Source organism: Pseudorca crassidens, chromosome 5 (assembly GCF_039906515.1).
Source record: "Pseudorca crassidens isolate mPseCra1 chromosome 5, mPseCra1.hap1, whole genome shotgun sequence".
NCBI lineage: Eukaryota > Metazoa > Chordata > Mammalia > Artiodactyla > Delphinidae > Pseudorca > Pseudorca crassidens.
The window spans coordinates 83,826,718-83,853,777 of NC_090300.1; the positions used below are offsets into that span (position 1 = coordinate 83,826,718).

Genomic DNA, 27,060 nt, shown 5'->3' on the forward strand with positions numbered 1-27,060 from the left:
GTATTCAAGGTTCCGGTAGTGACTGCAGATGAATGGATAAAGACCTGTTGGAAAGCATTACTATGTACAAGAGCTATCACAGCAGCGTTCATACTTTTTTATTCACTAATCCCACTTTAGGAATCTTAACTTTAGGGTACATCTAATAGAAGGAAAAAAGCTACCATGTACAGAGATATGAATAGGAATAATTATATAATAACAAAAGAAGAGAGCCAATATGATCTGAATGGTCAACAGTAGGAAAATGTTTCAGTACATTATGAAATCTCCATTTGTATGTAACCATGAAAGACAATTATTATGAAACTTACATTTGTGGAAATATTCATCTTAATTTATGTGGAGAAAACTTAAAAATCTTATGTACCATGTTGGTAACTGTGCCAAAATATGTATTTGCGTGTGGATAGGAACTAGATACAAATATACAGAAATTAAAACAGTTGTGTTAAATTAGTGGGTATGGATGTTGTTAGTGGTGGGGAGTTTTTTTCCCTCAAAAACTTTCATTCTTTTAAATTGTTTTTAGAATACCTCAGTGCCTGGGGGCATTATATCTGACTGTGGCTCTGATTGACACGAGAAACTCATGAAAAGTATACATACCACTCTCAGTCCATAAAGTATAATTTCTTATTTTGATATTTATACCTGATTTTTCTCCACACCCCCAACAGATCCTCCCAATTATTCCATTTGGGAGACCATTCATCTGAACCATCTAGAGTAATACATCTTGAGGAATTATGGTTTTGCTAATCAAATACGAACCACTTTAGAGATAATCTGATCCAGTGCCACCTGAGTTAAGTGTGAGATGTGGTTGGGAATTTCAGCTAGAGCAGTTTTCTCTCTGCTTTGTATATATTAGTCTTCTTCCAGTGCAATAGTTCTGCTATTAAAACAAATTTGAAAACCACTGATTTCACCTTCTTTATTATCTACTGAGAACTAGTGTCTCATGCTTGTGTATATTCAGTAACTGGAATATTCAGTAACACATTCCATCTTTGTATCACTTTGTTAGAAATCCTCTTTCATTCAGTGATCCTACTCTGGGATTATAGAAAACCAACCCAATTCTTAACACGCAAAAGTCCTTCAAATTTTAATGATGGCTAGTATCCCCTCCATACTAATGAGGATTTTAAATCCTAATCCTGAATATGTTCTAAAGTATCAGGATGTTAGGTTTTCTATACAATTATTTGTCATCTGCACATTTCATAAACACATCAATTTTTTGCCTCTATCCAAGCAACTAATAGAATATATTAAACAGGACAAGGCAGAGCCTACTAGTTTTTTGTTTTGTTTTGTTTTGTTTTGTTGCCTTTACCGAAGTTACTGATAAAATAAGTTAAATGGGACTATGCAACGCTTACTAGGTATTATTCTTCTGACGGTCTCTGAATAACTGGTCTCTTAACTACAGACCAACCTTACCATACTCATTTATATAATAATGTTATGAAAACTAAGTTAAATGCTTTGCTGTTGTCAAGAAAACTTTCAGATTTTTTTCCATCAAAAAAGAAACTGTCAAAGATGGAAATGAAATCTTTTTTTTTTTTAAGACTTAAGGAAATTTCTAGTGCTTAAATATTTGTAAACTGAATTTCTGTAATCCATTTAAGAATGTGTTTGTTGGACTATAGATTCTGGGTTTAAAGACATTTAAAATGTATAGATTTCCCTCACCTTCCTCGGGCTGCATTTTGTTTATTAGGATTTTTGTTATATCCTTTCCAGGTTGAAAACCCTTCTAACAGAAAAGGGAATCATGATAAGAGTTGGACAAGGTCTGTCTTCTCTGTCTTTTTACCTGGTCAGGGGGCTTAATGTTTTTTGATCTTGCTTTGAAACCCTTTGCTGTTACCTCATTTAAACCAAATCTGGCCTGTTCTGACAAGTGCACATTTTTATTTTCTATTCTTCCTGGGATGTGTGCCCTACTTTTTAAATTATGAGCCCATCAAAGAAAACCCTTTTAGTTGGTTTCTTTGGTTCTTCTCCTTTTACTTTGCATTGAGAGTATGTGCAATTGTTTGGTTGGTCAGAATTTTGATTTTCATAATTTTCTATTTCTTGTCAGTTATTAACCCGTTTTGAAGACTGTAACTACAAAATCATACCTATTTGTTCCCTGAACTTTTTGAAATGCATTTTGCTAAAGTCATGTTTCAGTTTAGCCAGGGATAGTGATCCCTTTTTCTTACTATTACAGTTATTTTTACCCCAGAATTTCTGTCACCCTGTCACCTTCTACATCACCAGACAATTTTTTCTAGCTGGGCAGAATTAAACCCAGAGTAATTTCTCCCATTGTTTGTTTCCACTGATTTTGAAAAATAAAATGTTAAATTAAGTCAGTGTATCAAATACTTACTTTCCTAAAATGATGGTTACCATCCCTTTATCCCCCCGCAACCCCCAAGTATGATTACCCTTTGCCTCTGTGGCACTTGTATAGTGTGCTCTGGGAAAGCTGCACCCATACCCTGTCTAGCTGCAGAACCCACAGTGTTGCTCTCAGGTGTTCATCTTCCGAACTCTTTCCTGTCTATTTTCTCTTTGTCTTAACCTAAATGTATGTGAAATTTTATAAAAATATATAACTTTTTTAAAAAACGCAAGGATTTTTCTCTATTAAAAATACAGTATATAATTATTTTAGAAAATAAGACTCTCCGTATTCTCACTTCCAAAGAAAATCAAAGGTAACACTATTTAATATATTTTAGTCTAGTTATCAGTGGACAGAGATAACTCTGTCCCATTTTTTTTAATGGGCTTATGCTATTTGGGGGAAGGGGAGTACATGACTTTAGTATTCAACCAGTATTCTAAGCCTGTACCATAATTTCTTTAACTAATTCCTTATTCTTGGACATTTGGGTTGTGTCCCAGTTTTTAGAAGAATTCCTGAGTCAAAAGATATAAGGAAGCTTTTTTTAATACATATTGTCAAATTGCCTTCCAGAAAGTTTGTCCCAGTCTACAGTGGTAATGCACATATTTTTTCACTTCTCTATTACTTCAACACTAGCCAGCCCAGAGTGGGGTGGGGGAAGTGCAGAGTGCATGTGCACACGTGTATTTTTATGCATTACCAACTTAGCAGATGAAAAAAGATGGGTGTAGGTACAGTGCTATACCCATTTCCTCCTATTGGCTCTGTGTTTGAAATACAGACTTCCATCCATATGTGCCAGTTTGACAAATTCACTGACACCAATGAGACTATATCTACCCTCTGTTAGAATTTCAAGTTCACATAGTGAGTTTGGGTATAGGTATCTAAAGTCAAACCATCTTTGTCATTATTTTCACCAGAGCAGTGCTAAGTATCACTTCTAGGAAATTGCTTCTTTTTATGTAAAACATGTTCTTTCCTATTAAGTCAAAAATTTTACCTGGGTTTTTCCTTCTTCCTCCAAAAGTAATGTAATAAAACCTTCTTGATTAAGTTGGTGAGTGTCCTATAAGACATTCTTCCGGGTGTTCTTCAGGTGTTCCTCAGTTCCTTACCTGAAGTTACCTGTTTATATTCATATGCCTTTTTTAATTCTTTGTTCCTAAGCTAAGTCTTTTAACTTAAAAGATGAAAATATATCCTGTGTCCCCATGGCCTTCAGTTTTTTTACCCTGAACAACCAAGCCTCTTAATTGAAATGTGCTCTGCCCCTGAACTCACAGCAGCTAAGACCTCTACTGCTGGCAGATCAAGTATAAACAGTGTTGTTGATAAGCCCTCCAGGTTTGCTGCTGGATTGATTGGCTCACTAGCACCTGAATTTCAGTTCTATTTTTTAAATGACTGAAGCCACCATGGAGTCTTGTGCCACACCTTTTCCTTGGAATAATACGACATGAGAGGTGATGGTGCTTTGCTGAGGAGTGGTTCCCCTCCCTCTCCCTCATTATGACACACACAAAATTGTCAAAATCATAGTAGACAGTATAAAGAGAAAAGTGAAAATTGAATCCTTTTCCTTAATACTGATACTACTTTGATTTCATTAGTGTGGATTATGATTTCGGTTTAAATATAACTTTGGGGTATACCTTTAATTCTCTGTGAGTAATGGTTCATGTGTTGTTTGTTCATGTGTCAGTTAATAACATGAATGTCTGAGACATAGTTTTATAGTAGAGGCATTTCCACTTGGAACAGCTTGAATAGCAACATCCTGAGTTAGCTACACAGTACAAACAGCGTGGCCCAGGCCTCCAAAACTTTATCTTTTAGAGGAGTTGACCTGTCATGAGACATTTCTAACTTGCTATAAAAACAGGATAGCTGGCGAATAGAAATACATAATATAGGCTTGGGAGAGCATAATAAAGGAAATAAGGAAATAAAAGTATACTTAAAGTTCCCAAGTATACTTGTAAAGTACATGTAAAGCACAAAAAGGATTTGATATATCTGAAATACGCTCTTCTACTAATATGCCAATAATGATTTTATAGCTTTTGAGAATCTGAAAACGTGTTTAGGGTAAATAAGGAACTACATTTTTATTTTTATTTAATTTCAATTAAATTTAAATAACCATATGTAGCTAGCAGTCATCCTATTAGAGAGTGCAGATAAAACATTTCCATTATTGCTGTTGAGCCAGACAGTGAAAACTTGTATCAATTAGAAGGTTTTAACTTTTATAGACCCATAGTTCTGGAATACTGAGCAGAGTCTTAGGAACCCCAGCTCCTTTGTTTATTCTCTGTCCTTTCCTCCTGACCTGTTCCCTTGTTTTCTGCTTTTCTATTTAAACCTTTTGATGATAGTTTGTAAATGTGGGACCTTCCATTCACTCTCCTTCCCCTCCCCATTTACACATTGATCAGACACATTTGGAGGGAGAATGGACAGGACTTGCTGATGCATTGGCGGGGGTGGGGGAGTGAAGAATTGAGGTAAGAACTTTTGGTTTACTGCCTGAGCAGCTAGATGATGCAGTTTCCTCGGAATTGAGACAGCTGCCCATCAAATCCATGACTCGATTATGTAGCAACTCTTACAGATCTTTGAGAATCTGAGAATAAAACTGTGAATCCTCTCCTGAAAAATATATGTATCAGATATGGAATTTTGTACATAAGAATTTAGGACAAAAATCGCAGCTTGGTGGACTCTGTTGGGAACCTAATACCTTAGAGCTTCACCCTTAGTTTTACTATGGGATTGCCCAACTTGTCATTTTTACATCTGAAGTCACACAGAGTAAAATTGGTCTCAATACAGTACATGCACAAATTCCCTTTGCCATATCCAATACAAAAGTCATAGAACCATAGACTCTTCTCAGCATTAGGGAAAAAACAGTTGAACATCTGATGCAATCTTTCTTGCTTGTACAGGTTATTAGGAGCATACCTAATTTTGTAGAGGGACTTGGTTCATGGGCTTGTGAACACAAACCCTAACTGGCATTTAAGTATTTGACCTATATTTATGCATTAGTTATCTATTGCTGCGTATCAAGAGACCCCAAAATTTAGCAGCTTAAGAATAAACATTTCGGGCTTCTCTGGTGGCACAGTGGTTAAGAATCTGCCTGCCAATGCAGGGGACACGGGTTCAAGCCCTGGGCCGGGAAGATCCCACATGCCACGGAGCAACTAAGCCCGTGCGCCACAACTACTGAGCCTGTGCTCTAGAGCCCGCGAGCCATAGCTACTGAAGCCTGAGCATCTAGAGCCCGTGCTCCACAACAAGAGAAGCCACTGCAGTGAGAAGCCTGCATACCGCAACGAAGAGTAGCCCCTGCTCGCCACAACTAGAGAAAGCCTGCATGCAGCTACGAAGACCCAAAAGTAAAAAAATAAATAAATTTTTAAAAACGAATAAAAGACAAAAAAGACATTAAAAAAAAAGAATAAACATTTAGTATCTCACACAGTTTTCATGGGTTAGAAATTCAGAAGCAGCCTAACTGTATAATTCTCGGTCAGGATTTCTCATGAGGTTGTAGCCAAAATGTCAGCCAGGGCTTCAGACATCTGAAGGCTGGTTGCCTGGGGCTGGAAGCTGTACTTCCAGGATGGCTCATTCGTGTGGTTAGTGACTGTGAGCTGGCTGTATGCAGAAGGCCCAGTCCCTCACCACGTGGACCTTTCCGTAGTGCTACTTGAGTGTCTCACATTGTGGCAGCTGGCTTCCCCTAGGCCAAGCAATCCAAGGAGGAGAAGGTGGAAGCCACAGTGTCTTTTATGTCCTAACTTTGTAAGTCACGCACCATTATTTCTGCAATATCCTGTTGGTTACACAGGTCATCCCTATTTACTGGGGGAGGGGACTGCATGAGGGCATGGACACCAAGAGGTGCATGACTCATTGAAGTCATCTTCGAGGGTGGCTACCACAATGTAAAAGAATGGTCTTATACCTTCCTCCCCCAAAACTAATTATTCTTTCCTTGCTCCCTCAAGTCCATCCTTCGTTTGGTTTGTTGGTTAGTTGGTTTATTGTGCAGCAGTATCAGAGGGGTGGTAATGAGCATTGGTTTCTAGGAATGTTGGAAGTCAGTGAAATATCAGCTCTATAGTTGTTTCCAAAACACTTGTATCTCTGTATACCCCATAGAGACTGTTTGAAAATTAGATAATAAAATAGCCATCCTCCTAATTCTTCATATTATAAATTCACCTGTTTTAATGTAGTAACTCTTTAGTTAATAGAAATAGACTTCTGGAAATCACACTGGATTATGTAGGGGTTAGGCCTGAATTAAAGTCCTCTCTTCTCCCTTTGCTAGGAAATCTTTTCTGCTTGTTTCCTATAGGCATAAAGGTAATCATATTCTTCCTCTGTTCCCTCTGTGCTCAGCTCTCCACTTGTTAGCTCTGTGACCTTAGACACATCTCATCGCTTTGTGCATCCATTTTTTACCATTTGCAAAATGGGTGCAATAATTGTACCTGTTTCTTGCTTTGTAGGCTAAATGACATGCTTGCAACATACTTAGTATGATGTCTAGCACATTGGTAAGCACCCAGATGTCAACAACTGCTACCACTGATACTTACTGTGGTGGTGATGGTGGTTATTGCAGTCACACTAAACTATACATCTCTGTATTTCTAGGTGTCTCTTTTACCTTTCCATTTACTGGACAATTACTAAGCACTTCTTAGGCCTTATTACATAGATGGGTGGTATTATCACCATTTTACAGATGGGGAAATTGAGGGTAGAGAGGTTAAATAACTTGTTCCAAAATCACACAGTTATTAAGTTGTACAACTTTGTGAAATTGGATTAGATTTAAGGAAGATATATCACTGTGAACTTCAGAAGAGCATCTCAAGACTGAAAACAAGAGACTATATAGTCAATCTTTGACTCTTCATAGTTGGATCCTTTATAATCAAAAGATCTTAGTTTAAATCTTAATGCCAGGTTGCATCACTTTTACCAGTACATATGTAAAGGGAAGGGAATGAAGGAGAGGCAAAATGAGCTTTGCTGCTTTTAAAGAGTTACTGTTTAGACATAGAGAACAGACTTGTGGTTACCAATGGGGAGGGGTGTTTGGGGGGGATGGACTGGGAGTTTGGGATTAGCAGATGCAAACTATTACATATAGAGTGGATAAACAACAAGGTCCTACTATATAGCACAGGGAAGTGTATTCAATATCCGGTCTGATAAACTGTAACGGAAAAGAATATTTAAAAAAAAGAATGTCAAAAAAAAGTTACTGTTTTAAATGCTTGAGAAGAAAAGTTACAGAAATTGTAGTAAACATCTAAGTCTAGTGACAGTTTATCAGAATTTTAAATTAATGAACATTTTTATTATAGAGGGTCCATATTCAGATTCAACTCTGTAAAATAAATTTACAGACTTGACAGTGAGATCAAAATAAGCATGTACCAAGAAGAACTTTAAAAACATAGTTTTGCTCATTTAGCAAACCAGGCAGTCTGTTGGAGCTACTATTGAGTTTATGGAGAGTCACGTTTGTTTGTTTTGCTTTTCTCCTCCCTGTGCTTTGTCTCCCTCTGAAAAGCGGAGAACTCTCCTTTCTCAGGAAAGACATGTATAATTTGATTTTAAGTAGAGTTCATTGCACAGGGCATAGGGTTTTTGTTTGTTTTTGATGAATGAGTCCAGTGCTGTGACTATATTATCCTGTGATATCAAGGATAATTGTAATCAAAATAATTAGCTGTTAAAATTTTACTCATTAGGTGATTTGGAAATAATTCAAAGAAAAATAAGAGATCATTAAATTATAAACCTGAGGAATATGAATGTTTTTTATTATTCAGAACGTGATTTTGTTTCTGGTTATATGCCCACTTAAAAGACTTATGCTTTTTATTATGATCATACAAGCAGCCTTTGAATTTATCCAAGGAAGGGAAGACTAGTTTTGGGAATGTCATAAGCTCATAGGTAATAGCCGCTGAAAGGACAATAGCAGATTAGTAGCTAAATAAGATATTGCCAAAGAGTAAATTAATGTAATGGGCTGGCAATGTAGAGGAGCCTTGGTGAATGTTTGCCAATAGCTAATGGCTGCTATAGCCAGAGCTGCTAACACTGCTGGTATGTGTGCTGATCTCTTAAGTCCTGAGGAAGACCAGAATGTGACAGTTTTACCTGTCATCTTCACATGTTGAAAATGAGAGGAAAGTGCTGTTTGATGATAATCATGCAGGTTCTGAGTGTCATCCAAAACATGAGAAATGCTGCAATAATAAGCATGGGTTTGTGAGGAGCATTATAATTCTGAAATATCTCTGTGCCTTCCAGGCTTTCTCAGGAGTGTTGTTTTTAATGTAGCCTGTCCCTAAATTATGAAAATGAACATTTTTCCTGAGAAAGCCTTATAGGAACCTGTGGCCTGGATAGGAATTGATGTTAGGTTATTGATGCACAGAATTTGGATGATCATTGAGAATAAAACTCCTGCTAAGTAGGGCATATCCAGGAAAAACCAAGAGTTAATGAATGAGGTATTAGTACAATTACTGACTGATTATTGGGAAGGGCTGTTTGCCTGCCTTTGGAGACTAGGTTATATGCTATATATCATATACCCTCTCTTGCCACCTGTCCATGTGCCATGCAGATAAGTTAGCATGATGCCATGCCATGGGCAATATGAAACTAACGTGTGGATCCTGATGTCATAATGTCTGTGCTTATTTTCATGCAAATAGTGCTATAGATGTTTTGAAGGAAGTAAAATGAATTAAACACAACCGTTCTTATTAAGAGATATAAACATTTTTTCCCCAAAGGCTGAGTTAAATGTATATAAGGGTAGATTGTTTTGAGGAACAATTGGGAATTTAGGAAGGAAGTATAGTTTTTAAAGAGTGGCTATCAAAATGATAAACTGAAAAGCTAATCCTTAAGAGTTCCTTAAGCTACAGTTGCTGTGTATCCTTGGGGTCTTTTGTTTCTTGCTCAATTAAAAAATTCAAAGTAGAAAGATCCAAAGACTAAATGTTGCCTTCAACCATAACATTTACTCTACTCAACATAGGATACAGGAGAGCTGCAGTCTTGAGAGAGAGACAAAACTTCTGAGTCTGTTTTTTGGTGTCCCTAGCCTTGATAGCCAAGGGTGGTGGACTTCTAGGGCGATGGCTCTTGGAAGTTGCCCATCTCAGTCAAGCCACTTCCCTTCTTGCTCAGGGCTTAGTGTGAAGTTTTTGAGAGAAAATTTGCCTAGCAGTATATTCCCAGTCACGTGTGTGATGACAGGGATGCCACTTGACAAGCCACTGAAACAGTAGTATCTTGCCTACCGGAGATGGAGAGCCAGTCTGGACACAGTTAAATGTCTGTGTAAATGTTAATGGAGGCTGTGAAATAATAATGGACCTTAAAAAGTGAGTGGGGGGGGCAGGGGTTCAAGTTAGTTGTAAAGTTATATGTATTTTTAAAGGATTAGGTAAAGTAAGCTCAAGTGCTAAGACATTTGACTATAAGATGCTTTATTGAATTGAATAAGGGAATTGGTACTACAATGGCTGAAATTTCCTTTTTGCTGGTTGTGTCTTCCATTTGTATGAATAACGAAGGGGGACTGTACCTAGAAAGCAAGCAGCTGAGTTTGATTTATGCTTGGTGCTTCTTCCATCACCACTGACCCATATTACTTTCACTGCCCCACTCATTCACCCACTCAAGCAGATGGCATAGTGTAACACCATTCAGAATTTTTAGCAAGTTTTCACAGCTGTACACTGTTCACTTATTTTCAAGTGAGCTAGAGTCCAGCTGAGTATTCATGCTCTGCTAATCCCAGCTGTGGCAAGAGCTTTGACAGAAATGGTCTCTGGCTCCCTGAGTCTGTAACTTACTCAAAGATACCGTCTTCTCTGTACCAAGACCTGGCCAACGCACATACTTAACTCTAAGCAGAAGAAAATTCAGATTTCGTAGTATTGGCCATATTCAAAACAACGTTCCAGATATAGCTCTCAGCCTGCAGTTGAGGCCACGTACTTTTCTCTCTGGGGTGTTACAGCATTGTTCATGCTCTCTCTTGGGGCTTTTGATTTGCAGATGCTAATGCTGGAGACCGTGGACAGACCAATAACGCCGCTTCCGCATCAGCTTCCAACTCCACCTGAACAGTCCCGAGCAGCCAGCTGCACAGGAAAAACCACCAGTTACTTGAGTGTCACTCAGCAACACTGGTCACATTTGGAAAGAAAATTAAAAAGAGAAAAAAAACCTGTTCATTTTAGTGTTCAATTTTTTTATTATTATTGTTGTTCTTATTTAACCTTGTAAAATATCTATAAATACAAACCAATTTCATTGTATTCTCACTTTGAGGGAGACCCAGGGGTTGGGAGGGGTCGTGGGGAGGGGAAAGCGGGGCACTAGAACACACAGTCTCTCTCCCACGACAATCTTTTTTTTATCAAAAGTCTGCTGTTGTATACTTTAAAAACAGGACTCCTGCCTCATGCCCCTTCCACAAAAGAAGAAAACTTTGTTCTGTGCGGAAGTTTTTTTGAACTTTGTTTTCTTTTAAAGTCAAGTGTAAGACTTGGGTATAGTGCACAGCTTGAAATTGGTTGGGAGCTTAGCAGGTGTAACTCAATGGGGACTTAAATGTCACTTGTAAAATTAATCCATATCCTCGGGTACTTGAAGACATGCCTTTGGCATGTTGATGGCAGGTGTGGCAGACAAAAAAGGAAATGTGTGTCATTTGTAACCCTGGAGGTCAATAAAGTTTGAATCTATAAGGGGAAAATTCTTAATTGATTTGTCAAGGTTTTATTTTGCTCTTAATCAGTGCTAGTGGTGAAGAAACTTACGTAGGAAGCTGTCAAAGGAGGAGCGTGTGTGCTCTGTGTGTGGATCTTTGTTTGCCTGACCAAAGGTTCTCTATAAATCTTAGTACAGTTTTAATCTAGTGACCTAGGAGGAGACTAAAAAGGGTGCTGAGCTGGCCCCTCTGACTGCAGAGGTCAAAAGCTAACGAACCTGGAGGAAGGGGACAGGCCAGGGGCAGGTCTCACCACTGGATGAATTTGTCCAGATTTTTTCTAAAGTTGCTTCCCTTGGAAAGATACACTTGAGAGGACATCACAGTTAAATAATGTGAACTGTAACAGTCTACTGGTTTATTTTTCATATTTTTTAATTGCAAAATGAGCTTGCAGAAAGTGCCACATTCTGCATATAGTTCTGATTTTAAATCCAAATCTAGAATCTGTATTTAATTTCAGCCTTTTTAACCTCATGCTTTTTAAATTTTATTTATTGATGCATGTGAGATAGACCATTATAATTTTAGATGGTAGGAATATTAAAAACTACACATCAAAATGATATAAACAGTCACTTGTACCTGCTGACTTTATAGGAAAGCTGATTATATAAATGTGTGTATATATGTTATATACATAGATTCAATACTGCCTTTAGTTTTGGGTTTTTTGTTTGTTTGTTTGTTTGTTTTTGTCCACAGTATCAAAATTGACTGGTTGAAGCATGAGAAGAATGTTTCCCCCCAAACCCAGTTAAGAATTTTTGTTTCTGTTATTCTTTGTATAATCAGTGAACAGTGTAAGAATCAGTCTCTGTTTTTGAAGAAAAAGCAATATTCCTTGGAAAGCAAGGAGAATTGAAGGATTATGTTGGCAGTGAGGAAATAGGTTTTCACAACTAGTTTGGTTTATATGTTTAAGGTTGACATCTATGCGGGCCTTATATACTCTAAAATGAACCTTAGTCACCTTGGTGCTTATGGGCCATTACTTGACCTAATGAATCTTTAAGGCACAATCAGTTGTACTTTACATTTAAAGATCACTTGAGTGATGGCCGCCTTTCCCGCCTACCTTCCTTCCTTCCCCATACACCTTCCAAGGTTAGCTGATAACTGTAGGGCTGCAGAGCTGAGCCCCAGATTGTGTGTAACCTCCCTTCACCCTCCTTGTTGCCACCTTAGGACATGTTAGGGGTCTCGCCCTCCAGGTGATTTGGAAGTAGAGTGTCTCGGCAGCCCTCATGCAGGTCCCAGCACCCTGTCCTGCTTCTTAACAAAGTGTGTGTGACTCTCCAAGAGAGTCGTACTGCCTGCTGACATGAACCAGTACCCAGAGAGACAACGGTGAGCCATCTTAGTTTTCACTCACTGTCTGGCTAAGCTCTTAAGCCACAGAAGCGTTTCTCAAGCCTCTGGTTATATCAGAGTTCATGAGAAGGGAAACACACTCAGTCAAACCAAATCAAATTGAATTTTACTTTGCATCATGAGCTTCCGAGAGCAAATTAAGATTTGAAAGAAGTCTGAATCAAAGTATTTGGCAGCATAATTCCTAAAGGGAATGGCTTTGATAGACGATTTTCAGAAAAGATTTATAAAGAAGCTGGACAGCAGGTCTGTGACAAAGGAATGGACCTACTTTCAGACCAAACTGCCCAGCCAAACATTTGGACACAGACACTACTCTGGACTTGGCATACTTGCTAGAGTCCATAAAAATCTGTGCTTGTTTTAGGAAACACTTTCCCCCCACAAATGGGGTAAGAGAAGAAGAGAGAAAAGTCAGATGCTTTTCTCTTATTTTATTGTGTGTGTGTGTGTGTGTGTGTGTGTGTGTGTGTGTGAGGGCTGAGGTGCATGATTTTTCTTTCTCAAGGATCATGGCGGGATCACAGAACTCTTTTATACAAGTGAGATCCAGGTCTCTGAATATCTTTTTGTAAATAATAATAATAATAATAATAAAAAGCTCCTCACCAAATTCAAGCTTGTACATTATATTTTCTTTCAATGTTTTTAAATTTAAGTTTTATTGTTTTGTATGTAAATATGTGGACCCAGGAACTGTTATTAATGAGCAAAAAGTTACTGTTCAGGGCAGTGATTCTGTTTAATAATCAGACAAATTGTAGACGAGCTTTTTAAAGCCATATAGTTTTAACTCTGTACAGTAGGTACCGGCCTGTATTATTGTAACAATAACTCTAGCAATGTATAGTGTATCTATATAGTTTGGAGTGCCTTCGCTTCCATGTGTTTGTTTTTTTGTTTTTCATTTTGGAAGTTTTAATTGGTTTCTCTATCCATGTCTCCCTGTCCCGCCCCTTTCCCTTTGAAATAATAGCTCACTCATAACACATTATCTTTGCCCCTTCCACAGTTAATTTCAGTGATACCATGCTCAGGAGTGGAAAGAGGAAACCATGTTCATAATCTCATTTCATTTAAGCCCTGCCTTTGATTTGGTTCTGAACATCTGTTTCCTCCTCAGTTGCAGTGACCAGTTTCATTTCACTCGGTCCATCCAGGGACTTAGTGTAGTGCCAGGGAGCCCTAGAGCTGGAGGATATTGAATAGATTAGATTTTGCTCGTCTCTGTCCCCAAACCCTAACCATGGGTCTTACAAACAGCAGATTCCGGGAGACTTCCACCCTCTCTCTCTCTCTCCTCCTTGTCTACTTCCCTCCCAAATGAGAGAAAGAAATAGAAAGAGAATTAGATTTATGAATCAAAGTTTCTTAATGTATCAGTTTTGATACATGAGTGGTCTAAAATGCTGTGGTGCAATTCCTAGTGGCTGCTGCACAATTGCCGCCCGCATGATGAGGACTGTTGTTTTCGCAAGGGAACTTTCCTCCCTCCTGCCACCTCTACCCCTGTTCAATGAAATGTCATTTTAATTTATCTTTGAAAAAAATCAGTTTAATTCTTACTGTGTGCACATCATGAAGGCCTTTTTCGAAAGAAAAAAAAATCAAATTTGTTTTGCCTCCAAGTACTCCATATGTCTTGAGTAGAATAAAAAAAACTTTACCAAACCAAAGGTTGCTATTTTTGAAATATCACGTGTTCATTCCAGCAAGGCAGAAGACTGCACCTTCTTTCCAGCAACGTGCTGTGTCCTTTTTTTTTTAAGTCCTCTTAATTTTTAGACACGTATTTTTGATTTGTGTTTTAACAAAGCCTGCCTAACCAGTCATCTTGTCTGCACCAATGCAAAGGTTTCTGAGAGGACTATTGTATTCTCTATCCCTGTGGATATAAAGACACTGGCATTTCATTTCTTTTTCCCTTTCCTTTTTAAGGGATTTAACTTTGGAATCTTCCAAAGGAAGTTTGGCCAGTGCCAGATTCCCAGAAGTTTGGGGATTTTTCTTTGTTTTAAACCAAAATTGTATCTGATTCTTCTTGTTCATGTTAGTGATCATCTAATCACAGAGTCGAACACTTTCTCCCCTATACAGAAAAATAAACTAAGCATGCTTTACAATAAAATCTGTCTTTTCTAATAGAAACCTGAGCCACTGAAAGTAAGAGAAACAACTAGAAGCAGAGTAGAGTCCCAGACTAAGGTCTATGTTTGAGAGGCTTTGAAAGTAATCCCTGGGGTTTGGATTATTTTCACAAGGGTTATGACATTTTATTCAAGTTTGTTGCTCCGTTTTGCACCTCTGCAATAAAAGCAAAATGACAACCAGTACATAAGGGGTTAGCTTGACAAAGTAGACTTCCTTGTGTTAATTTTTAAGTTTTTTTTCTTACTATATCTGTCTACAGGCAGATACAGATAGATGTATGAAAATGTGCTTGCCTGTAAAATTTGCATTCATAAATGTGTTGCCGATGGATCACTTGGGCCTGTACACATACCAATTAGCGTGACCACTTCCATCTTAAAATCAAATCTAAAAAACAAAATTTATTATATATATATATATATAAAGGACTGTGGGTTGTATACAAACTATTGCAAACACTTGTGCAAATCTGTCTTGATATAAAGGAAAAGCAAAATCTGTATAACATTATTACTACTTGAATGCCTCTGTGACTGATTTTTTTTTTTCATTTTAAATATAAACTTTTTTGTGAAAAGTATGCTCAATGTTTTTTTTCCCTTTCCCCATTCCCTTGTAAATACATTTCGTTCTATGTGACTTGGTTTGGAAATAGTTAACTGGTACTGTAATTTGCATTAAATAAAAAGTAGGTTAGCCTGGAAATGAAATTAAAATTCACAAGTGTGTGGTCTTTATTTCAGTACCCAACCTTCTTTTCTTCACCCTACCTATTCTGCCACTGCAATATGTAGTCACATCACCACTTCGTTCCTCCAATTAGAGAAACATGAATCTTCAAGATGTGAACACCAGTTCTTCTTTCAAATGATCTTATTCCATTGTATAGCCCCAACAGGTGCAGCTTCCATCTTGGAAACCTTTGGCTTTGATGTAGAGGAAGCTTTGCAGACACTGCTTTGAAAAGAAAGAATACATCCCTGAAAGGGACGAATTTTTCAAATGTGTATAAGCTGCTGTCTGATTACTGTGTTCATGGTTTGGTGTAGCTGTATTTTCTTTTAACTTTCATCCCATTAGTAATGGTCTTTGGGAGTATCTGTGAATTATATGAACACCACAAACAGTGGGGCTGTACCTCCCAGGTAACCAACACGTTGTGTTTGAGTCTGCTCATTTCCAATACTGGATGATGTATGTAAACATGTTATGTCTCTTAGTGCAAAAAGAAACATTTTTTTTTAGGGCTGGCTCACTCTGTCAGGCCTAATCTAAGGCTAGATATAAAGTCATGTGACTGCTGCTTCAATAAAAACAAATTTATATTGGATAAAGTCTGGTCCTCTTTATTTCTTATTGTGGTGGTGTGCTTAGCTAATATTTGTAAACTAGTTTAACATGTTTACCAGTTGCGGGGATTTGGGGGGAAGGGTGGGGATCAGCACAAATATGCAAGATGTCACTTGTGGGATGGGTCTCCTGATGGCATTGAAGTGCGTTTGTTTGGGATATACTACTATGTTATTTCCTGCCATATTTGAATTGGGATTGAACAAGATATCTTTTTAACTTAAAAACTCCTGAAAGACTGCGTCGTTCATTTCTAAGGTCTTCCAAAATGTTGTGACGAACCAGCCCTTCGGGATCACGTCTCAGGAGAGCAGTGAGGCTGGATGCCAGTTGAGAAGGTGCTCTAGAAGTGTAGTTAGGAAAGGGAGCGCTCAGGTTGCAGCTCCCCTTCATGGAGAAGTCTGTGAAAGGAAGGGAACAAAAGTGATGGGGCTGTCACCCCTCTCTCAGGTGCAAAAATACTTCGCCCACACACTAGCACCTTCAGGTCTAGGAGAGCTGCAGTTAAGGGGAAAACTAAAACAGTTGTAGAAGATGGCATGATGAGGCCCACAAGTTGTCAGAAGCTGGGAAGGGATGGTCCATTCAATGTATGTTTCTCTTTACATCCTCTTTTCTCCAGAAAGGAGAGGACACCCTGGGCCTTCCCACAAGAGTTGTTGATGTCAAGGCTTTAACGATCCTTAAAGTCCGGGCCAGGTAGAGACTGGTGGCGGAGGGCTCTAACAGGGCAGCCAGAAGGTAAGCAGTAAGGGGCTTTTCTCCTGAGCTTTGGAGACTGACTCCATCCTCACCTGACTGAAGCAAGACCTAGGAAAAGAATGGGGGCCACAGGGATGCCTAGAAACTGACATTTGGTTCAACTGCTCAAGGGCTCAGGGAAGGGAGTATAGGGAAATTCAAATGTTTGAGAGTAGGAAAGTTGAATCTGGCTCCTAGCCCTAAAAACGAGATGCACAAAGCTGCTGAAAGGAAGTATCCAGTGTGAGCTCTCTGGTGCATCTAACATTGTATCTTAACTGCGCTTGGACTGCACTTAGTTTTTATAATATATGTAATTCATATGTACATATTAATTCAATGTTTGTGAAACTGCCCAGGTGTTTTTAAAATCAATACTGGGAGATGCGAGTTTACTCTACATCCCACCTTAATCTCACCTTGCTCTCACCTTATCGTAGTCTACGTTTAACAACCATTTCAGGCTCTTGAGTGAATAGCACACTCAAAATTATTTCAGTGGGAAAGAAGAGATGTATCTATGAATACAGTTAAATGACATTTATATTTCCAAATGAGTATAATTAGACACAATTGCTGGGGGCAAAATCTGCATTCATTGTGTTTGGAAAGAGGAGCTCCTTTCCCCTCAGTTTCTTTTCTAAAAATGAGTGCGTTCTATGTCCCCTTGATGCAGAAGAGGCTGGAGGGATAGCAGAGAATATGTTTGTTTGCTTTGATTTATAGTCTCAATGATTTATGTTCTCCAAGTTTGGCCTTCCTGTAAAATGGTAAAAGCTAAGCCAGTATCTGTTTCTTAAAATTCAGTTAACTTGTAGCTTCATTTGCATCAAAATATTAACCATTTAAAATTAATTACTACATTTTAAATCATTCATTTTAAATTTTTATATAGAATAATTATGAGCAAACCAAGTTAAATAATGCATTTTTTCAAAATTTATTTATTTATTTTTGGCTCCGTTGGGTCTTCGTTGCTGTGCACGGGCTTTCTCTAGTTGCGGCAAGCGGGGGCTACTCTTTGCTGTGGTGCGCGGGCTTCTCATTGCGGAGGCTTCTCTTGTTGTGGAGCACAGGCTCTAGGCGCACAGGCTTCAGTAGTTGCAGCACACGGGCTCAGTAATTGTGGCACACAGGCTTAGTCACTCCACGGCATGTGGGATCTTCCCAGACCAGGGCTCGAACCCGTGTCCCCTGCATTGGCAGGCAGATTTTTAACCACTGCGCCACCAGGGAAGCTCAAATAATGCATTTTTATGTTCTCACACCAACAGTCTTCAGATATGTAAAGGGCAATAGTAAAATAAAAATTTAGAAATATATACAAATATATAATATCTCTATTTCACCACCCCCAGATTTCTTTTTTTCCCCCAGAAAGGAAGGCCAAAAAAGGCTTAAATCTAGCCATAAGTTAATTATTGAAGTCCTCTTGCCTTGATTTGACGTTAACCACAGGATCATATTTGCTAAGCCTGGTTCTTAGGTGTGTGATGCCCTATGTAAAGTTAGTTGAAATGTAATTTTCGAAAAATGCAGCAACATTTTTACTCAAAGTGGTTACAAACAAAGCAGACACTTTCATACTCTTCAGCTCTGCAAACAGGTGTGTAAACAGGAACACATTTATTAAGTGCCGTCAGTACAGCCTCGTCACAGAGCCTTCGGCGTTCCAGCCTCAGGAGCCACCCAGCCCCAGGTCAGTTGTGAAGCAAACCTGCACCAAGTCACACACATGTATAACCCCTTCGAGGTCAGGATCCATGTCAGTCAGCATGTATTCCCCACAGCAGGTTGCACATTGTTGGTGCTTAATGATGTGTTTTAATGGATGCAGAGACACAGAATGAGGTGCCCAGAAGGAGGGAAGAATAAACAGAGACAGGTAATGACAAGCTTGTGACATTTGGTGCAGGCCTTCTGGCCTCTCTCTAAAAGACTCCCTCAGACGCTAATGCACCTGCTGGTGGACACAGGCCTGAAACCCACGGAGCAACTCAGGACAGGAGGCTGTGGGTTGGGAACGGCTGGCGAGTGGGAGACAGGGGTAGCAGATGTAGCAGTGAAAATACCCAAGAAGCTAATGAACTTGGGTGTGGGCATAGACCCTCAGATGCCCCAGCCCCAGGCACCGTATCCCCTATCCCCTCTCCCACCATGATACTAGATCTCCAGACCCAGAGCCTTTTCTAAGGGGAGGGTGCCCTTGCCTCTCGATAGGCCTGACCAAGGGGCCAGCATGCTCTTCATGTAAGGCTCTAGGGCTTGGCTCTCCCCAGGCTGAGCTGGGGGCTGAGGAAGGCTAGCCTGCCACCCTCACGGCTGTCTTTGTGAGTTCCCTGGAGAGGCAGGACCTGCCCGGCATTGTCAGTGTCTGTCTGTGTGGCCCCAGGAGTGGTGGCTCTGGCTCCCAGGGCTCTGGCTCTGACTGCCGTGGGGCGGCCGCTCAGCCATTTGTGATGCTGAACAACTTCTGCGTGAGTGGGGTAGCGAAGGGGTGAATGTCCTGGATGCGCAGCAGCCGCTGGGTGTGCTGGACGTTGATGCTGCGGAGCTCGGTGAGCATAGCCATGATCTTCAGGAACAGGAACCTGCCGGCCAGTCAGGAAGGGTTGGGGGTGTGGCCCGCCCTGCCCCCACCCACCAACACTGGGGCCCCTCTGAAATTGAACACATTGGAGGGTTTTCATCTCAGGTTTTCATCTCATCTCACAGGTCAGCCAAGAGACAAGGCTTGGCTGAATTCCTTAAGCTTCCCTTTCCGCCTGCAGATGAGGGGGCAGAACAGCCTGGGCCCTGCAGGCGTGCACCCACCCTTCCCACTCGCACCCCCTCCCCTGGGCTTGAGTCCCTGTACACAGGGGCGTCTGTGGGAAAACCAGGCATTGCAGGCACCACGGGAATAGGTCATTCCGGGGGGACATCACTGCCGTGGCTAATGGACGGCGGTCAGGATGGGGTGGAGTAGTTGTGGAGGCACGGGCCGCAGGCAGCAGTCCCTCCCCGGATCTAGCCTGGGATCCGGTGTCTGAGACACACCTCGTGCCTCAGTTTCCCCATGATGCCTCCTGGCTCCGTACAGGGGAGGACTGAGCAAAGCAAGACACGGCCACCCCCAGCATCCCAGGAGGCCAAGCTCAAAAGCCAGCTGCAGCGGAGGCCAAGTAAGGACTTGAGGTTCTATGTTCGCACTAGCACACCCAGTGCTGGCCTTCCCCCGTCCAGCCCGGGACCATGGTACCAGGTCACAGGGCTGCTGAGGCCCAGTGAACGGGGGGTAGCCTCTATCTGGTCAAGCCCTGAGCAGCCTTCCTCCTTCGGGTTGTGACCAGGACTAACTAAGGAGTCTCCTACCCCGTTATCTGTTGTTTGTCCTGGGAGGTGGTTAGGTAGTTAGTGCTCAAGGGTGTGGGCTGTAGGCTTGGCCCGCAAGGATCCATCTCCAGACCCCAGCTGCCTGGGGCGGGACCCGGGTCAGTCGCCCGGAGCCCCCAGTCCCTTACAGGATATGATGGCGCCCACTGCATGGGGCTGTTTTCAAGATGAAAGGTGATGTGCATGTAAAACTGCTTGGCACCAGGGCTGGCTCTTCTCGATAAACAGTAGTTGTTCTAGGTCGACTGGGCAGGAGGCCTCAGTGGAGGTCACAAAGCAGGGTCCCAAAGCCCTGGTAATTAGAGGCTGCCCCAGGAGCAGCTGTGGTCTGCGCCCCCAGAGAGACCCAGAACAGTCGGGGGCCTGGGGGCAGGGCTCACACCCCCTCACACCCTCTCTGCTTCCTGCTCGCCGGTGGGCGGGCCGGGGCCGGTTGCACTTGATGTAGGCCTTCAGGGTAATGGCGAACCACTCCTGCAGCTGGTCCAGCAAGCGGCACTGCCCCACACCCGGGCGGTCTGGTGGGGAGGAGAAGGTGGTACGGTCCCCACAAGGCCATGGGGGCCGAGAGAATCTTGGTCCATCCCAGAGGGGACAAACTGCCAACCACCTTCCAGAGCCAGGAATTCCCAGGCAAGGAAGTGAGGGGGGCGCTAAGAGGGCTTTGCATCACCCCTCTGACCCTAGGAGAAAACAGCCAGAGTCCCCAATCTGGCTGAGCAGTGACTGGAGGGCGAGGCCATCAGTTGGGACCTTCCCTAGGGAAGGCAAAGGAGGGGCTGCTGCCTCCCTCAGCTGAAGCTGACGGGGTGTGAGCAAGCCTGGAGAGGTGGGGGAGGGGCACGGGGAAGCCAGGTAGGACGACAGGTGGGGTTATCACCTGGAGAGAAGAGGGAGATGGCCTGCATTAGCACACACTCCTTATGCAGCTGCAGCTTTTTCCGCATGTAGTGGAATTTCAATACGGGCTCCAGCAGAAGCTGCTGGAAGCCACCTGTAGGTTGGGTGCAGGCTGGAGGGGTAAACTTCTCAGGAAGCTGACCCAAGACCCAGACTTCCCTCACCAAGGTCTTTTTTCCCATTGCCCAATCTTATGCCCTGCAATCCCAGGACCCGTGTAACCTGGCGTGGCTCCTCTCCTCCCTCCACGGCTGTTTCCCACCCTCTGCCGGGGCAGACAGGCATCTCTCGGGCACCTGCAGGGTTTCCAAGCAGTAGGACAGCTGACCACACTCCCAGGTCCTGGTCTCTGCGTTGAACATCGTGTTGAATCTCAGTGGGCACAGCTCAAAGGCGGCCGCCTTCAGCAGGGAGATCTGGTCCTCGATGAGCAGGTCCCTGGCAGCAAAGGATAAGGAAGAGATGCCGCTTCCTAGGAAACTGCCGCAGGCCAGCACCCCCTCCCATAATCCAGAATCAGGATGGGAGGGTGGTGAAGAGGCGAGGGAGGATGGGCTCCTCCCCCTGCGGATTATTGCAGGTGCCTTCAAACTGCCTCCAATCTCTCCCTGTCCCAAGCCAGCAAGCAGATTCCTCCTCCCTGCCGTCTTCCTCTGGTCTCCTGCTACCTTCAGGGACTGTCCACTGCTGATGTAGCTTGGTGTCCAGGCCCTTACAGCCTAGCCCCATCACCTCCAGCTCCCTGCACAGCCACTGACCCCCCCAGCCGATGCCTTGGCTCCCGGTCACTGGCCTCCTGCTTTCTGCCTCGGTTTCCCCACTTGGAATGAGTACCCCTATAGCTTCACTTAAGTAGACTCTGCTAGTCCTTTGGGCTAAGCTGTCCTTGTGCCTCCTAGAGGTCTTTCCAGACTGCAGTCCTTTTGCAAGTGCCAGTCCTCCAGCATGAGTTCCATGCAGCGGGGCTATTTGCTTCCTGCCGTCTGTTTGGGATTTGCTGTTTTTTCTGTTTCTCTCCAGGCAGCCTGCATGCCCTGAGCTCCACCCATAGCACTGAGCACAGGCCCAGCCACAGTGGATGCCTCTAGTATTCACGGTTAGACTGACACCCCTCCCAACCTGAGAGGGGCCCCCATCTCCCCACTGATGGAGGCATTCCAACTGAAAACCCAGGAGGGAGCTCTTCAGGAGGACCTTTGCCTGGCTTTGGTCTCCTCGGGAGTTCAGTCCCTTCTTTTAGATCCACGGCGTTGAGCCACGAATGCCGTGAACTTGATCTTTCCTACCGTGTGTCCCCGCCGCTGCCCTCACCCCCCGCCCCGCCCAGCTCCCAGCCCAGGACCAGGCAGGGGACCGGCTCTGGAGGCTGTACTCTGCTTCCAAAGTTGGCCCCTCTGATTAGCTGTGATCCCGCGCACGTGCCTTAACCTTGGTTTTCTATCTGTGGAATGAAGGTGAGAGCAACTGCTGCCTCCTGGGGTGGCTGTACCCCAAACTGGTTGTCATGAGAAATGAGTGGCCTCCCACCCTGGTGGTAGGGTCTGGGTCATGAGATGTTGGTGGGGATCTGCCAGGTCTATGCGTGGAAGGGGGCCTTTCTCCCTGCTCCCTTGACCTACTCTGCCACAATCTGAACCCCACTCCAGCCTGTGGCCACCATCACCCCAGTAAATAAGTCCTACGTGTCACCCACAGGGCAACCTGTGGGCTCCTGGAAGAGAACCTGCCCTCTGCCTGCGGATGAAATCAGGGCTCCTCATGTGTGATTCAGCTCCACCTGCCCAGGCCTGGCAAGGCCAGTGGCTGACCCCAGGGAAGACACGCCCAGTGCCATCTCCAGCCCTGACAGGCTCCATATTGTGTGGCTGTGGTTACCACCACACCAGAAGGGTCCAGGGTCTCTCATTCACCCCGGTTGCCCAGTGGCTGCTGCCTTCACGCCTAGCTCTGGGGCATCCCGGCCCCTTGTCCTCCTTCTCAGACTTCTCTGGGCAGCAGACTGCCAGTGACCCCGCGTCTGTTCCTGGCCCTTTCCTTCTTCTCCCTCTGGACTTCCTTCCTTTTCCTTCCAACTCTTCCTTTGCTCTGGAACTGTCAACTTGTGATTCCTGCCCCTTTGCGGGGAAACGGGGAGGGGGATTACTTTCTGAACATCCACCGTGTATGTGATGAATGCTCTTCCAGATATTCTCTTATTCCACACAACGGCCCTGCAAGGTAGGCATTATTAGCCCCTGTCTAGCAGATGAAGAGGCTGAGACACAGGTCAAAGGGCAGGCCACAGTCACAAAGCTAATGAGCCATACAGACAGCGAGGGCTCCGTTCCCCAGCAGGACCAGGTGGCCTGGGGGCAGAGGTAAAGGAGGGTCTTTTGGCACCAACGTCCCCCAAATTCAGAGAAATCTACCCCAGACCATTTGAACCTGTTGGCCATTTCCTGCTCCTTTCCACACCATCCACCCGGCCCCTGGGTTCTACCTGAAATGGAGAATGACTTTGGCAAAGTTGATGATGCCTTTGAACACGTAGGTTGACGTGTCAGCCACGTGGGGCAACAGGGAAGAGATCTCTTTCCCACTATTGTCGGCTGCGGGCTTGTAGTTCCAGATGCTGCCGTCTTCCCCCCGCAGCTGCAGGGAGGCCTTCGCTGAACGTAGATCTTCCCTGATCTTGCACCACTTGGCAGCTTCTTCATTTGACTGAGTCTGCAGAGACTCCGAATCTTGTGGACACGGCTAAGCACCTCTGGCAGCTGGGACATGAGCCGGGAGGGGTAGAGAAGAGAGGAGAGACAGCATATATTCCCCCAAACAGGTTCTGACATAGCCCCCGGACAGGCAGACACAGCAACAGCTGCACTCTGAGTGGCTGCACAGTGGCAGGAGTGTACACCCCACCTCCACACACAGCACTTGTTCCTTCTTTTTGGTCTTCTCCTATCAGGTGGATCTATTAATTCATGGTCCCTCACATCCCTGCCTGGTCAGGGTTGCGTCCCAAGCATCCCTGACCTTGCACTCCAGAAACTCAGAGAAAAGGATCTGGGAGCTAAATATGGAAAGAAACAGACTTTGGAGACCACTGGCTACCAGTTCTCTGAGCTGGACGGGTCACCGAGATACCTGTGAGCACAGGTGGAAGAGGGCACTGGGATCAGACACGGCTACCACTGCTGAGATCACTGGAGTTTATTGGTTCGGTAAAACCAGTTCAGAAATGTCATGCCCCTGCAGGTCCTGCCCCTGTCCTCATAAAGCCCTGAACGCCAGCAACCCTGGGGCAGCTCAGCTGTCCATCAGTCCATTTATGGCTCAGACTCAATTTCTACCTGCTGCGGAAGGACAGAGCAGAGTTCCTGACCTGAGCATGAGTCAGAATCACCTGAGGGGTCTTGTCAAGGCACAGACTGCTGGGCCCCAACCTCAAAGTTTCTGATTCAGGACATAGGGGATGATCTGAGATTTTGCCTTTCTTACAAGTTCCCAGATGCTGCTGCTGCTGCAAGTCCAGGGGCCACTCTTTGAGAACCGCTGGGAATGAGGTTGGGGTTCTGAGGAGCTAGCGCAGGAGCTGAGCCGTCGCTAAAGCCTCATACCCGGAAATTCTTGAAGCGCGTGAAGATGCCATCAGAGGTTTTCACCTGAGCGGTTATCAACTCCCTGATCATCATCCGCTGCTCTTCAGTCAGAGCCTTGGCTCCAGGGGGCTGAGTCCCAATCTGTTCTCTCCTCTTCCTCCTGATCAAGGCCCGCTTCTGCTCCACGGCCACGTCAGACATGACCACTGCAGGGATAGCCAGAAGCAGCCTCAGGCACCTGCAGGGGCTCGGGCAGCAGCAGCAGATGGGGACATGCTCGTGACAAGAAACCTGCCTTTTTCCAGACTCTCAAGGACTCTGGGCTCCTCTGAAGAAACACTTGGGGAAGGACGGGTTCAAGACAACTTCGTGGAGCGATGGAAATTGCTCAGGCTTCTGGATCTTAACGCACCGGCTTGAGTGTCGGTTTTGCCACTTTCTAGTGGTGACCTTGACAGGCTCCCTAACCTCTCTTGCCTTCAGTTTCCTTCTTGGTAATCTGGAGTGACAGTGATCACCTCACACTGCTGCTAGGATCGGACACTGCACAGGAAATGCCTAGTACAGCTCCTGGTACATAATTGTTGTTCAATAAATGCACCCGATTATTCTTCTCTGGTGGAACAGGTACCAACAAGACTCCTCAGAGGCCCCCAAGATCTCTGGGACTCCAAGACCCCAGAGAGCTGGGGCTACTGCTTAGCAAGAAATATCGACTCCAGCCACTTCCTATGTAGCCGGTAGCCTTAGGGTCTTCCCTGGATTTCTGGGGCCCACTTGTGTGTGCAGAGCAAAGCTGTGGGGATCCTGGCAGGGAGGGGACGGCAGGGACTGCTGGTCTGCAGGAAAGGCTCTCTGCCCAAATGCCCAAGGAACTTGGCCCCTGAAAGGCTGCCCAGGGTCTCGGGTCCCTCTGTGACTGATGGAGAGAAATACGCTCTGGTAGCTTCCAGCCTTTTCCCCATGTGCTTTAATCTCAGAGCCCCTGGGAGCACAGTTATACCAAAGCTGGACAGGGGAAATGAGAACCCCCCTGTCACTGGCGGCACACAGTTCCTCGGAGGACGCCGGGTCTGGGCAGCTGGTGGAAGGTGGGGGTCATAGCACACCACGCGTCTCCAGCTTCCCGTCCCCAATGCACCGCCCCCAATTTGCCTTAGACAACTATGAAGGGAACAAAATGAATCACACAAGCGCAACAGAGGTGAGAAGCGGGCATGACCCTGGCCAGAGAGAACCTGGCCTCCCAGAGCAGAGAGCGCACACGCGCTCCACCCCTCCAGGAGAGGCAGCTGGCCTCAGGCCGACGCCCGCCCGTCTGCGCACGCGCCTGCACACATCCCGCGGCTGCGCACGCGCCCGCACACATCCCGCGGCCCGAGCCTGCTCGGGCTCACGTGCCCACGCCCGCATGCGCGGCCTGTGCTGTCTTTCCTGCAGCCGCTCTCCAGGAGCTTGCGCAGGCGGCAGGCGGCAGGCCTGGCGCTGCCGCCGAGTCTTCCGGGTGATCTCGTAGGTGCCCTTCTGGACAGGGCACCAGAGCTGGGCGTTGCGTTTCATGGCTGTGCTGCGAGAGGACAAAGAGCAAGAGGTAGGCCGCGTGGGGCACTGGCTCCCAGTCCCCTCCCGACACGGACACTAGTCACACCCTCTGTGGGCCCTGCCTTTGCCTCTGAGTTGGGTCGGGGCCACAGGAGGGGTACAGGCGGACGCTCTTCAGGCGTCTGTCGGTGGGTGCTGGGCCCCGGAGCCGGCTGGAGGAGGGGAGCGGGGGAGGAGACTGTCCTGCAACATTCATGCGGGAGGTGGGCACTGCTTCCAACAGGGCCTGCACCAGAGCTGCTTTCTGGGATGTTTCAGCGCCAGGCCGAGCCTCGGTCTTTCCCGCACCCTGCCCTCTTCCCCCTCACTCCCAGGCGCCCCCAGGTTTCTGTGGAGGCAGCCTCTTCCAGGATTTCTCCTTCTTGGAAGAGGGAGCCGGAGGAAACCTGTCCCCAGGAGTATAGAAGCTCCCTGCCTTCCCCAGTCCCCATTCTGGACTGGGGGGTCAGGGGCAGCCAGAGGACCGGGTAGACTATGGGATGCTTTCTACCTCACTGGACAAAGGCTTTCCCCTTGGAAGAGCAGATTCTCCTGATGGACCTAGGGGAACAGAGAGGTTCAGAGGCCCGTAATAGTGGGGTGAGCGCGCACTGCACCCACACGTCCCCGCACAGCTGTGCCAGGAGGGAGACAGGGGGGTAGATGCCTTTTAGAGATCTTAACTGTCTTGTGACCTAACCCGTGTCTCAGTCCAGCTAAGTGTCTACACATGCTGTGTGCGCAGAACTCCC

General features: G+C 44.6%; 2 protein-coding genes across 6 annotated transcripts in view; one reads left to right on the forward strand and one right to left on the reverse strand.

Moving 5' to 3' along the window:
* GSK3B (glycogen synthase kinase 3 beta) overlaps positions 1-15,346 on the forward strand; it is a 197,278-nt gene extending 181,932 nt beyond the window's left edge. For 2 of the 5 annotated variants that reach the window (XM_067738770.1, XM_067738772.1), the window contains one exon: positions 10,541-15,346. In XM_067738770.1, coding sequence (XP_067594871.1) covers positions 10,541-10,608 — 68 coding nt within the window. In that variant the 3' untranslated portion in view covers positions 10,609-15,346. The other 3 variants (XM_067738774.1, XM_067738771.1, XM_067738773.1) reach the window with 3 other exon arrangements.
* Positions 15,347-17,849: 2,503 nt separating this feature from the next.
* On the reverse strand, positions 17,850-26,169 carry NR1I2 (nuclear receptor subfamily 1 group I member 2). Its single transcript, XM_067737260.1, has 8 exons — positions 26,154-26,169; positions 24,746-24,933; positions 24,221-24,251; positions 23,629-23,872; positions 21,455-21,587; positions 21,130-21,253; positions 20,662-20,767; positions 17,850-19,465 (listed from the first exon to the last, which is right to left on the reverse strand). Coding segments are annotated over exons 1-8 (972 nt in total). The 5' UTR covers positions 26,155-26,169; the 3' UTR covers positions 17,850-19,320.
* Between the last annotated feature and the right edge of the window lie 891 nt (positions 26,170-27,060).

Coding starts and splice junctions, on each gene's coding strand:
- NR1I2 (XM_067737260.1), bottom strand. Junction 24,252..24,745: donor CGCGCTTCAAGAATTTCCGG/GTATGAGGCTTT, acceptor TGACCCGTCCAG/CTCAGAGAACTGGTAGCCAG. Junction 20,768..21,129: donor CATCTCCCTCTTCTCTCCAG/GTGATAACCCCA, acceptor CCTCCCCACCAG/ACCGCCCGGGTGTGGGGCAG.